The sequence below is a fragment of the Bufo bufo genome, chromosome 1 (genome assembly GCF_905171765.1).
Source record: "Bufo bufo chromosome 1, aBufBuf1.1, whole genome shotgun sequence".
Taxonomy (NCBI): domain Eukaryota; kingdom Metazoa; phylum Chordata; class Amphibia; order Anura; family Bufonidae; genus Bufo; species Bufo bufo.
Genome location: NC_053389.1, coordinates 276,450,050 through 276,461,653, shown reverse-complemented (window position 1 = coordinate 276,461,653; position 11,604 = coordinate 276,450,050). Strand labels below are relative to the sequence as shown.

The 11,604-nt window shown below is 39.9% G+C and overlaps 2 protein-coding genes across 2 annotated transcripts; both read left to right on the top strand.

Annotated features, from left to right (window-relative positions):
• The first annotated feature begins 458 nt into the window (after window positions 1–458).
• LOC120986968 (gastrotropin-like) lies at window positions 459–4,753 on the top strand. The gene is made up of 4 exons (XM_040415650.1): window positions 459–525; window positions 1,291–1,463; window positions 3,111–3,200; window positions 4,700–4,753. Exons 1-4 carry the CDS (start codon window positions 459–461, stop codon window positions 4,751–4,753), a joined length of 384 nt encoding a protein of 127 aa, XP_040271584.1.
• Window positions 4,754–8,581: 3,828 nt separating this feature from the next.
• LOC120986967 (gastrotropin-like) lies at window positions 8,582–11,394 on the top strand. Its single transcript, XM_040415649.1, has 4 exons — window positions 8,582–8,675; window positions 9,049–9,221; window positions 10,122–10,211; window positions 11,277–11,394. The coding sequence occupies exons 1-4, from the start codon at window positions 8,609–8,611 to the stop codon at window positions 11,328–11,330; spliced, it is 384 nt and encodes a 127-aa protein (XP_040271583.1). The 5' UTR covers window positions 8,582–8,608; the 3' UTR covers window positions 11,331–11,394.
• The last annotated feature ends 210 nt before the right edge of the window (window positions 11,395–11,604 follow it).

Sequence of the window (11,604 nt, the reverse complement as noted above, 5' to 3'; positions counted from 1 at the left end):
TACTCTCCATATTATTGCAATGTATCTAGTATGTTGTTTCTATCCAGCTTTTATTGATACTGATGAATATGAATATTCTTTCCATGATCATATACAGTATCCATATAATTTAGAGGATGCATGGAACATGTTATCTTTACTAACTTTATCTGTATCTAATCACTTACAACATTGTCATCAGATAATGAAGCTCAGTTTACAAGTCCATTAGAACACTGGTTGGAGTTGAGTTGCTTGAACCCGCTTTTTCCCCCAAAGGTCACTAACACTGATTTATCAGTGATTTATCAGTTTTATCTGCTTGATATTTATTACTCAATTCTTAGATGCAGAAAGATAATTTTAGTGCGAAGAGTATCTTCACAAGGTATATAAAGAGGAACTTACATCCATAGGTTACTCACTGCTCTTCCGCTTCCAAGACTTCAGTGGTCCTTCTCTGCAGCTCCCACCTCAACATGTCCTTCACTGGAAAATATGAAGTTGAATCCCAGGAGAACTATGAAGCATTCATGAAACTTATTGGTAAGACTTCTCATTCTTTTGGATGATATTCTGAGAAATATATATTTTTTTAAATTACTTTAAAGTGTAACTGTCATTATTGTTTTTTATTTTTGTAATGTAGAGGGGCAGTGATGCCGAACATTTTTGTAATATACTTTAATTACTGAAATCGTACTTTTCTATTAGAAAAATAGCTCTCAGGTGTCCCATTTTGTGCCTTAGCAATGCTCCTCTGTCTTCTGTTTACATAACACAGTCAGTGTTGAGCAAATCTCCACAGTTATGTAAACAGAAGACAGAGGAGCGCTTCTAAGGCTCAAAATGGGCCACTTTATAGCTATTTTTCTAATAGAAATGTGCGATTTCAGTAATTAAAGTATATTACAAAAATGTTCAGTATCACTGCCCCATACATTACATAAATAAAAAAATAATAATGACAGTTACATTTTAAGGAAAAACGCCGAAAGAAGTCCAACACAGAAGGTCTATTTCAATCAGACATATATATTACTATATTTATTTTTACACATTTTTACCAAAATCCGTTTTTCCGTAAAGGGGTAGGGACAAGACTAATAGTTTGCTTTTTCCTTTACTTTTCCAGTGCCACACCTGTGTCTGGTATGGCAATTCAGTTCTGTTTACTTGAATAGGTAAAAATCTGCAATACCATATACCATAAATAGCCTATGAACAGATGTGGCACCCTATATACATGCAAAGGGAAAAGTGGACCCACAAACAGTTACTTTCATCTAACCAAGTATTCTGTCTTTGTAGGTGTCCCTGCTGACAAAATTGAAAAGGGAAAGAATTTTAAATATACCACAGAAGTAGTCCAGAATGGAAATGAGTTCACCTGGTCTCAAATCTATCCAGGACATACAACTACCAATAAGTTTCTTGCCGGACAAGAGTCGGAATTGCAGACCATGAGTGGCAAGCCATTTAAGGTAATGCATTGCTCACCAATACGCTCATTGTAGAGTCCTTAAAGGGAATCTGTCACCAGAATCATCACCATTAAACTAAAACTATTGTCCTGTAGCACTTACTACCTCATTTCCAGATGTGCTTTTCTTTACTTGCTGCTTGGTTTCTATCTTGAAAAAATTCACTTTATTCCTTATGCAAATGAGCCAGTAAGGTGCCCAGAGGGGAGTTATTTTTGTTCAAAGGTGCCCAGGAACACCCCCATTGAGTGCCCAGGCCCGCCCTCCAGCAGAGCCCAAGCACGCCTCTCCTCGGCTCATAATCTATGCCCCCAGCAGCGCCGTTGTCCCCCCCCCCCCACTATATCACTAACAGCAGAGATCCCCACCCACCCTTGCCTTCAGTGTCACTGACAAATCTCGCGACGCTCTTCCAGCAGAGGATGAAACTGTCACTGGGCTCGGCGCATGCCCAGTGAAACATTTGAGTCTGATGCCCTCAGTTCTGAACACTGTCTGCGCCTCCACTCTTCCAGTTCAACTGAGGGAATATAAAGTGTTATTCTCATCTGAGACAATGGGGGCATATTGCTAGGATAATCCACCATTGTCTAATAAGGTGCCAGTCCCACCACTGGGACCCGCAACTATATTGAGAAAGGAGCTGGCGAAGTGGTGGTTGGAGGACTCCGATCCGGCCACCACCAAGCTCTCTCCCTATAGAAGTGAATGGGTATGCACTGTGCATGCACAGCCACCGCTTCCATTCACTTCTATGGGCCCATCGAAAATATTTGAGTCAGAGCTCGGCTATTTTTGGTGGCCCCGTAGAAATGAATGGAGGGTGGCTGCACATGTGCAGTGCGCCCTCCACTGCTTTCAGAGCTCTGTTTAGGAGACCTGCCCCTTTTGGGACCCGCACCTATCAGTCAATGAGGGCATATCCTAGCGATATGCCTCTATTGTCTCAGATGAGAAAAAAACTCTGCAAAAGTCTTGAGATTACATGTTACAGAAGCAATCTGAACTGTTAGTAGGACACATATGGGGGATTTATGATCAGGGTAAGATTTATAGTCAGTTTTGCTTAAGTCTGTGTTGACTTACTTTATGCCACATTTATCAAATGTTGCAGGTTGTTTGATACATTTGTCTAATACTTAAACCTAACACTTTTGCCTAGAAAAGCTACTCCAGTTTTTCATACTCCACCCACCTACTGGAGTGAGATTGCAATTTTTTTTTAAAAAGTCTCTGTGAAAAGTCTGGGGTGAAACTCATTAACATACCTAACCAAGCCCACTTTCTCATCCAAGTGGTGTGAAAATGCAGAAGGTTCCAACATTTTTGTCCAAGTAAGTCCAAAAGCACCCTTTTGAAGACATAATTCTGGAGTGGAGACATGATAAATCAGGGCCAATATATCTATGCCAGCTTACAAGGGTTGTCTTAACCAGACAACTCCTTCTTAGAATGAGGCTACCCCAGTGACTATCTGATCACTGTCCATGACATCCACCAAAATAGAAGCTTGCTGAAAGAGGGGGTATACTGATCTGGAAACCATGCTGTACGACATCTATAGGGCTTTTCCTGGTCTTAGACTGTAATATAACTTTGGCTATTTTTTCAAATTGCTCTATTGCATATGTCTTTTTGTCCTTACAGACAAATGTAAAATTTGAAGGTGGTAAGATAGTTGTGGATTTCCCGAATTACCATCATACTTCAGAGATTGTTGATGGGAAACTTGTTGAGGTAAGATTCTAAATGTAACTATAAGATGTAGAACAGTATGTGAAAATTCAGTGTTACATAAGTTTAGTCATAAAGCTCATGAGTCATACTTAACCTCTTGTCTCCTCCTAGAAGTCTTTGAAATCTTTCTCAATCACCCAATTTTAATTTACTGGGGTCTGTAGGTTTTTGCTACTCAAACGTTGTTTACATGAATCATATTGTACCAAAGTAGACTCTTAAGAATTGTCAACCAGAAATAAATGTTGTACTGGTATTAGTATTGTCTCTCAGAGCTAGCTGGTCCAGGTCCTGACCTCTTATAATGTGGTAGTTGCATGTGCCATCATTTCAGCGTATGTGAATGGGACTTAGGCTGATCATACACATTAGATGGATATTGGCTGAGCCTGCAGATTTTCACAGCACTATTTCATGTGTATGTGAGCTTCCCGACTCTCCCCAATGGCAGATGCCCTATTACTTTTTTGCCTGTTGCCACCACTAGAGGACCAATCTGTATACAGGTTTACACAACTCCTGTTGGCTTGAATGCATAGTTGCAAACACTCCTGAATTTGTAGGGACAATCCCTGATTTTCAAAGACAATTCTGGCCAAATAGATTTGGCTTCTGTAAGTCCTGCCCAGAAGTGGTCTTTCCACACGTGGTGTTTCTATGGGCTGGGGCTCAAATGCCCTGAATTTACCAACATGTTGATAATCATATGAATGGGAGATATTTGGGTAGGGAGTAGAGGGAGAATGCTTTCTACTAAAGATATGGAATTCCATTGTATTACGGAAATCTAGTGAATTATTATTTCTACACCACCTGAAAATCCTTTTGGATGGTAGCATCCTATGATCAGCAAGTGCTTAGACATATGGATATAATCACTTATGCTGCTATTTTTTTCTGTAAATATTGTGTGAAATATACAATGAAATATATTTCTTTTGAAATTGTAAGGACAGTTTTTTTCCACTGTGAACAGGGAAGGACTGGAAACTTAAAGTATCACTAGGGGGAAAAAAGGCCTATTTTGTAGGCAGGTCCAAATTAACAGAAAGTGAGGCAACACAAGTAGGCAGGGTCAACAATACCATAGTTCAAAATATCATCTCAGCAGAACCAAATAACACAGTGTAGCACAATATACTGCCCAAAAATCTGGCCCTCTGTGGTGACTATCAATAGCTGCCATCTTCTTTCCTCCTCCTCCAGTTGTCTATGGAGCAGGGGGACTTGAGGTGAGGTGCATGCCACAGCAGTTGAATTCAGGAGGGCATGTGCAGTCACTGGCTGGATACATGAGTACCTGATTCTTACAGCGTTCATTATGTACCCAGTCAGCAGCAGAGAGGAGAACTTGGGTGGCCCCCTAGGGCATCGGCCTACTGGGAAACTTCCCTGTAGGCTCTATGGCCAATTCGCCCCTGACTGTGTAACATAACTACCCATCATGATGTTCTTGTGAAATGAATCCTAACCTCCTTTGCAATTGTGCTCTTTTACAGACCTCTGTAGCTGGAGGAATCACCTTCAAGAGGATCAGTAAGAAAGTGGCATAAAACCTAAGATCTCCACCTACTCATTATACCAATTTTAATAATAAAATTTGTCTGCATTATGATTTGTCCATTTTGTTTTATTCCTGTGCAACCATTATCTTTAAAAAAAAATACAGCATCATAAATTATTTTGTATTGTTTTCCTAATATAATTGATAAGGCCATGGTGATTCATTTCTTAAAGACAAGGGGGGAGATTTATCAAACTGGTTTAAAGTAGAACTGGCTTAGTTGCCCATATCAACCGATCAAATTTGACCTTTCATTTTTGACAGCTCCTTTGGAAAATGAAATCAGATCTGATTGGTTGCTATGGGCAACTAAGCCAGTTCTACTTTACACCAGTTTGATAAATCTCCCCCAAGGTACTTTTCCTTCCATTTACATAGCTGTAGATGTCTACTTGTCTCTATCACCAGGGCTTATCTATATGTAGCTTCTCATCATATTTATACTGCTGTATACAAATCAGCCCCCTAGTGGTGGCACTAGGGAGTGGATATTTTTTCAAATATATGTTAAGGGGATAGAACAAAAAATGTAATGGAGCATCCTAGACTCTAAAGTATTTTAGGAAAACATTTAATGATTTATGCTACTATCTACCTAGGGAATTGTAAGGGGCCTTCAGTATCATCATTATTATCATTATCCAGCATATGTACCAATTCTTCACTTCCATCACTTTCAAGAATGTGTTTGAAAGCTGGATGAATTGCAATCCCCTAATAAAATATTATGACTGTAATTACGCTGTTCTCAGGTGAATTTCAGTCTTTTGCATATTATCCTGCTGATGTCTGTCAATGGGCATAAACTCTATGCCCGTGTCTGTGGTACAGTCTGCAGGGAAACTGTTAATTCATATAATACTAGGGAATACCTATTTACTATAATTAAGTTTCTAATAGATTTTACTGTAGCTGTGAAGGTAGAGCTTCACTTTAAAATATCAACCTATTTAAAAAAAAAAAAAAAATGTAATTTCATCATACAGTTTATATTTATAGCAATTGAAGTCGCATTTTTCTCATACAAATCCCCAGCATTGCCAGAGGGATACTTTTTCTGACTTTCTTCAGATACCTATAGAGGGAGCTCAGGAGATACAATTGATGATCTTGGCCCTGTTCTGGGTGTCCTACCACCTCCAGATTTCATTCATGGGTTGCATGCAAATGACCAACAGCTTAGATCAACCTAGTAAAGTCAGTCAGTCCTATGCTTCAGTGAACACACTTCATTAAGATAGAACATATAGATGATAGAACATTTTTTCTTCATGCTTTTCTTTGTGTCTGAGGTTTATGACAGGTAATAAAATATCAGTCAGCAAGGACTTATTAGCTGAGTCTGCCTTCCTTCTAGATCTGTATCAGTTGATCTCCAGATTGAAGAACAAGATAACAAAGCATTTATCCTAGATAAGAACATGCACTACAATATGTGTGATGCTGGAAATTTTAGGAATCAGTTAGCGTTGATGTGATTCAGAATTTCCACATCTGATTTGATCTACAGGGTGGGCCATTTATATGGATACACCTTAATAAAATGGGAATGGTTGGTGATATTAACTTCCTGTTTGTGGCACATTAGTATATGTGAGGGGGGAAACTTTTCAAGATGGGTGGTGACCATGGCGGCCATTTTGAAGTCGGCCATTTTGAATCCAACTTTTGTTTTTTCAATAGGAAGAGGGTCATGTGACACATCAAACTTATTGGGAATTTCACAAGAAAAACAACGGTGTGCTTGGTTTTAACGTAACTTTATTCTTTCATGAGTTATTTACAAGTTTCTGACCACTTATAAAATGTGTTCAATGTGCTGCCCATTGTGTTGGATTGTCAATGCAACCCTCTTCTCGCACTCTTCACACACTGATAGCAACACCACAGGATAAATGCTAGCACAGGCTTCCAGTATCCGTAGGTTCAGGTGCTGCACATCTCGTATCTTCACAGCATAGACAATTGCCTTCAGATGACCCCAAAGATAAAAGTCTAAGGGGGTCAGATCGGGAGACCTTGGGGGCCATTCAACTGGCCCACGACGACCAATCCACTTTCCAGGAAACTGTTCATCTAGGAATGCTCGGACCTGACACCCATAATGTGGTGGTGCATTGCTTGTCAGGGAACGTGCCAGCTTCAGTGCATAAAGAGGGAAACACATCATCATGTAGCAATTTCGCATATCCAGTGGCCTTAAGGTTTCCATTGATGAAGAATGGCCCCACTATCTTTGTACCCCATATACCACACCATACCATCAATTTTTTTGTTCCAACAGTCTTGGAGGGATCTATCCAATGTGGGTTAGTGTCAGACCAATAGCGGTAGTTTTGTTTGTTAACTTCACCATTCACATAAAAGTTTGCCTCATCACTGAACAAAATCTTCTGCGTAAACTGAGGGTTCTGTTCCAATTTTTGTTTTGCCCATTCTGCAAATTCAGTGCGCCGATCTGGGTCATCCTCGTTGAGATGCTGCAGTAGCTGGAGTTTGTAAGGGTGCCATTTGTGAGTAGCAAATATCCGCCGAAGGGATGTTCGACTAATGCCACTCTCCAGTGACATGCGGCGAGTGCTATGCTGTGGGCTCTTGCTGAATGAAGCTAGGAGAGCCACTGATGTTTCTTCATTAGAGACAGATTTCATGCGTCCACATTTTGGCAAATCCAACACTGAACCAGTTTCACGAAACTTAGCAAGCAGTTTGCTAACTGTAGCATGGGAGATGGGTGGTCTCGTAGGGTGTCTTGCATTGAAATCTGCTGCAATGACCCGGTTACTGCGTTCACCAGACATCAACACAATTTCTATCTGCTCCTCACGTGTTAACCTCAGCGACATGTCAATGGCTGTAAACAAAGAGAAACTTGTAAATAACTCATGAAAGAATAAAGTTAAGTTAAAACCAAGCACACCATTGTTTTTCGTGCGAAATTCCCAATAAGTTTGATGTGTCACATGACCCTCTTCCTATTGAAAAAACAAAAGTTGGATTCAAAATGGCCGACTTCAAAATGGCCGCCATGGTCACCACCCATCTTGAAAAGTTTCCCCCCTCACATATACTAATGTGCCACAAACAGGAAGTTATTATCACCAACCATTCCCATTTTATTAAGGTGTATCCATATAAATGGCCCACCCTGTATCTTCATTCATTACTAATATAATAAAACATCATGACCGAGCAGTGGTCAACGACCTGAGGGTCTACAGCTGTTGCTAACCTACACTTCCTATGTCTCCACAGCCTTTGATTAAATGCCAGAGCAGAGAGCAGCTACATATAGCATTTCTTGCTCTGGACAACCCGACACATTCAGCTATTACACAAAGATCCATTGGTTTCAATAAGAATTATGCAGTGATTAATTTCCCACCTCTTTGCCACCATCTTACATTGTGAGTGTGAATCCAGAACAGCGGAACCTCCTCCCTTCCAATAACTCAGAATTTCTTAATAGGCTATATGAAAACAATTTTTTTAACTGGAGACCACCTTTAATTCTCCCCACTGGATAAAATGTGCCCCTCTATGAATACTACCACATTTTATTTGTCTACTTTAATAGATTATTACCACAGAAATCAAATACACAGCACATAAGACTCTAGGTAAAATTCCACCAACTCCTTGGTTGATTGTTTTACAGTCCTTTGAACCTCATTCTTACCTAAAGGTCAATAACACTGATTTATTGCATTACACAATTCTTTGATGTCAGAAGATTATTTTAAAGGCGGGGCCACAATGTATGAATATAAGGAGGAATCTCAAGCCGTTCAGTACTCATTGTTGGATCAACTCTAAAGTCTGTATCTGCAGCAGCAACATCACTATGGCTTTCACTGGAAAGTATCAAGTGGAATCCCAGGAGAACTATGACGCCTTCATGAAACTCATTGGTGAGTCATTAAAGTTACACTGGGTAATTTTATACATTTAGGGCATTTCATGGTGCACTTTGAGACAACCACCATTATTCTTCAATAACTCAACAGAACGAGTCTTACACGGGACAGTGATCGGGGCAAATATTGAAAACGAGTGTCCAACTTCCTAGGAACTCATGCCCAATAATTGTTCTATGTAATTTTGCCAATGATCACCCGATGAAGGAGCAAACGCTTGTTTATTGTGTGAAAGCATCTCTGATACAGTCACCTAAATCAACCTAAACCACAAGGAATAATCAAAAGAGCTATATTTGCTTTTTAATAGTAACGATTTCTCATGATATCATATGATATATCTATATTTGAAATCTTTTTGTGATAGGTATTCCTGATGATAAAATTGAAAAAGGAAGAGATTTCAATTACACCACAGAAGTAGTCCAAAGTGGAAATGACTTTACTTGGTCACAGCTCTATCCAGGATTTACACTCACCAATAAATTCACTGTTAACCAAGAGGCAGATCTGGAGACAATGGGTGGCAAGAAGTTTAAGGTAAGTCAAGAATGGTTGGGTTTGAACTCATGTTAGAAGACAAGTTTTTAAGAGACCAATAGAGAATTCTTTCCAACTTCATGGAAATTGCGTAAGAGTTCTACAGAAGAATAGAAAGACCTGACAAATTTTCATAGCAGACTGGCCTCAGGCTTCTCAAAGATGCCCAAATACAGTATGTTGGTCAACCAATTACATCCAGAATGTTGAGCTGGACAGAAATTACAAAATGCTTTGCCTAGTCATGCATTGCTGAGGTTGAGACGGAATTATTCTGTGGTTCTCCATATGGTAAAGTTGAGAATCGCTTTTCTAATACAGGTATAATTATAGTATGTGCACACAATTTACTATATTCATGCTATCTAGTCATGAGCATTTTAAAGCTATTTTGACAACGGAACAACTGTGAAAAGAATCAGCAGCTATTTAATACATGGTTGTGTTGAGTCCTCTAGAGACAGAGAGAGAGAGAGGTGCTTTTTGAAGCTGCTCTCTGGTCTGGCTCATAGACGGGGGTTTGAGGTGGCAAACCTTCTCTATAAGATCCATATGCCCTATTAAGACATAAGGAAAAGAGGTTTTTAAGATTGGAGAACCTCTTTAAGAAGTTCACTGGAACAGAACATTGATGATATGTTCGTAACAGGGGCTTATCTATAGGGGATGCAAAGGTAAGAGACTCATCCAGGACCCAGTGCCTGAGGGAACCCAAGGTTCCCTCTGCCACATTAGAAGGGGCCATAGCTACATACAACATATGGTAAGTGGGGCCCTTTTACAGATCAGATTTCAGTTATTATACGATTATTATATTCCCAATATTTCTACCAAGATGCACATACTATGCTAAGGACTTCCCCATCAAATCTCAGAAACTAAAGAAAATTTTTAATGCAGGCAACCGTCCGATTGGAAGGTGGTAAACTGGTTGTGGACTTCCCCAACTACAATCACACCTCAGAGATTGTTGGAGGGAAACTAGTGGAGGTAAGATGGTCGATTACATTCTTCATTGTATATCTTATCTACTGTATCCCCAGACATGGTGATACCTTATCATTTCCCTATGATATGTACTGACTACCAGCTGTTATCACAGACAATAAATGATTCCAGGTTGGGTGCGCCATAAATAAGATCATTCTGTAGTAATATTAAAGGGAAAGTCCACCTTTGGGCTGGGTTCACACCTGAGCGTATTCGATAAGTGCTGTTTACAGTCGTTTTTATCGGCCGTTTTTGAGGCGTATTTTGGGGCGTTTTTGTATTTTGGAAACGTGCGTCGTACACGTGTTCTTGCTATTGACCACAGAGGCGTACAATGAAAAACAGAGGTGTTACGCGTGACAATACGCCCCAAAGAAGCTCCTGTACTTCTTGGGGCGTAGGGCGTTTTACAGCGCGTTCGTATGTGCTGTAAAACGCTCAGGTGGGAACCATGCCCATAGGGAAACATTGTTTTTTGCCTGTTGAGCGTTTTACAGCGCAAAACGCTCAGGTGTGAACCTAGCCTTAAGAAATGGCTGCATATGGATTTATTAGGCTAGATTTCCACAGAGGGGCCCAAATAAATCTGCTCCAAAGTATTCATATTCATAAATAACACATTGTAGATGGGGCACCTCAGGAGTTTCAAGTTATGCCTCTGCTAGGAAATGTTCAAATCCTCAGCATTTTCAAGATCTCTCTTTTCTGTCAGTGAATGGAAAGTTTCTTGTCTACAAAGGTGTAAGACAGATTATCACGGTGCTCTCTTGTAACAACTAGGACAGGACATGAGCATCCACCTTCCCATTCACTGACAGCAACCATAGATCATGAGAATGGTAACTGAAAAACACAAAGGGGAGGAATCAAACTTGGTATATAGGAAAACTGACTTAGTTGCCCATAGCAACCAATCAAAGTCCACCTTTCATTTTTCAGAGCTCCTTTGTAAAATGAAAGCTGGAATCTGATTGGTTGCTATGGACAACTAAACCAGTTTTCCTTCATATCAGTATATTAGAAAGTGAGAACCTATTAACCTTATTTTAACTTTTCCTCTTGTAGACATCTGTTTCTGGAGCAGTCTCATTCAAGAGAATTAGCAAGAAGGTGGCATAAGTGGTGAATTTCAACATGTCTGCAGAGCTGTTTTATAAAAGCAAATAAACAATTTTATTGTTAATCTATGCCTGTTGTACTAATTCTACTGGACTCGTTACTTGTACAGGGCTGCGTTATACTGTAGTGTAGCTCCTCTGAGCCATAATACAGTACCCATAGAAGTCAATCAATCCATGCTGTCCTTCCCTATGCCTCCAATCTGATATAGAAGCATACAGAGGAAACCATTGTGTCATCTCTGCTATACCCATTGCACTTAGGGGGACACTAA

Bases quoted from the DNA above. Each gene is read 5' to 3' on its own strand.
- LOC120986967 (XM_040415649.1), top strand. From the start codon at position 8,609: ATGGCTTTCACTGGAAAGTATCAAGTGGAATCCCAGGAGAACTATGAC. The intron at 9,222-10,121 runs GTAAGTCAAGAA...TTTTTAATGCAG, and splicing joins TGGGTGGCAAGAAGTTTAAG to GCAACCGTCCGATTGGAAGG. The intron at 10,212-11,276 runs GTAAGATGGTCG...TTCCTCTTGTAG, and splicing joins TTGGAGGGAAACTAGTGGAG to ACATCTGTTTCTGGAGCAGT.
- LOC120986968 (XM_040415650.1), top strand. From the start codon at position 459: ATGTCCTTCACTGGAAAATATGAAGTTGAATCCCAGGAGAACTATGAA. The intron at 526-1,290 runs GTAAGACTTCTC...CTGTCTTTGTAG, and splicing joins AGCATTCATGAAACTTATTG to GTGTCCCTGCTGACAAAATT. The intron at 3,201-4,699 runs GTAAGATTCTAA...GCTCTTTTACAG, and splicing joins TTGATGGGAAACTTGTTGAG to ACCTCTGTAGCTGGAGGAAT.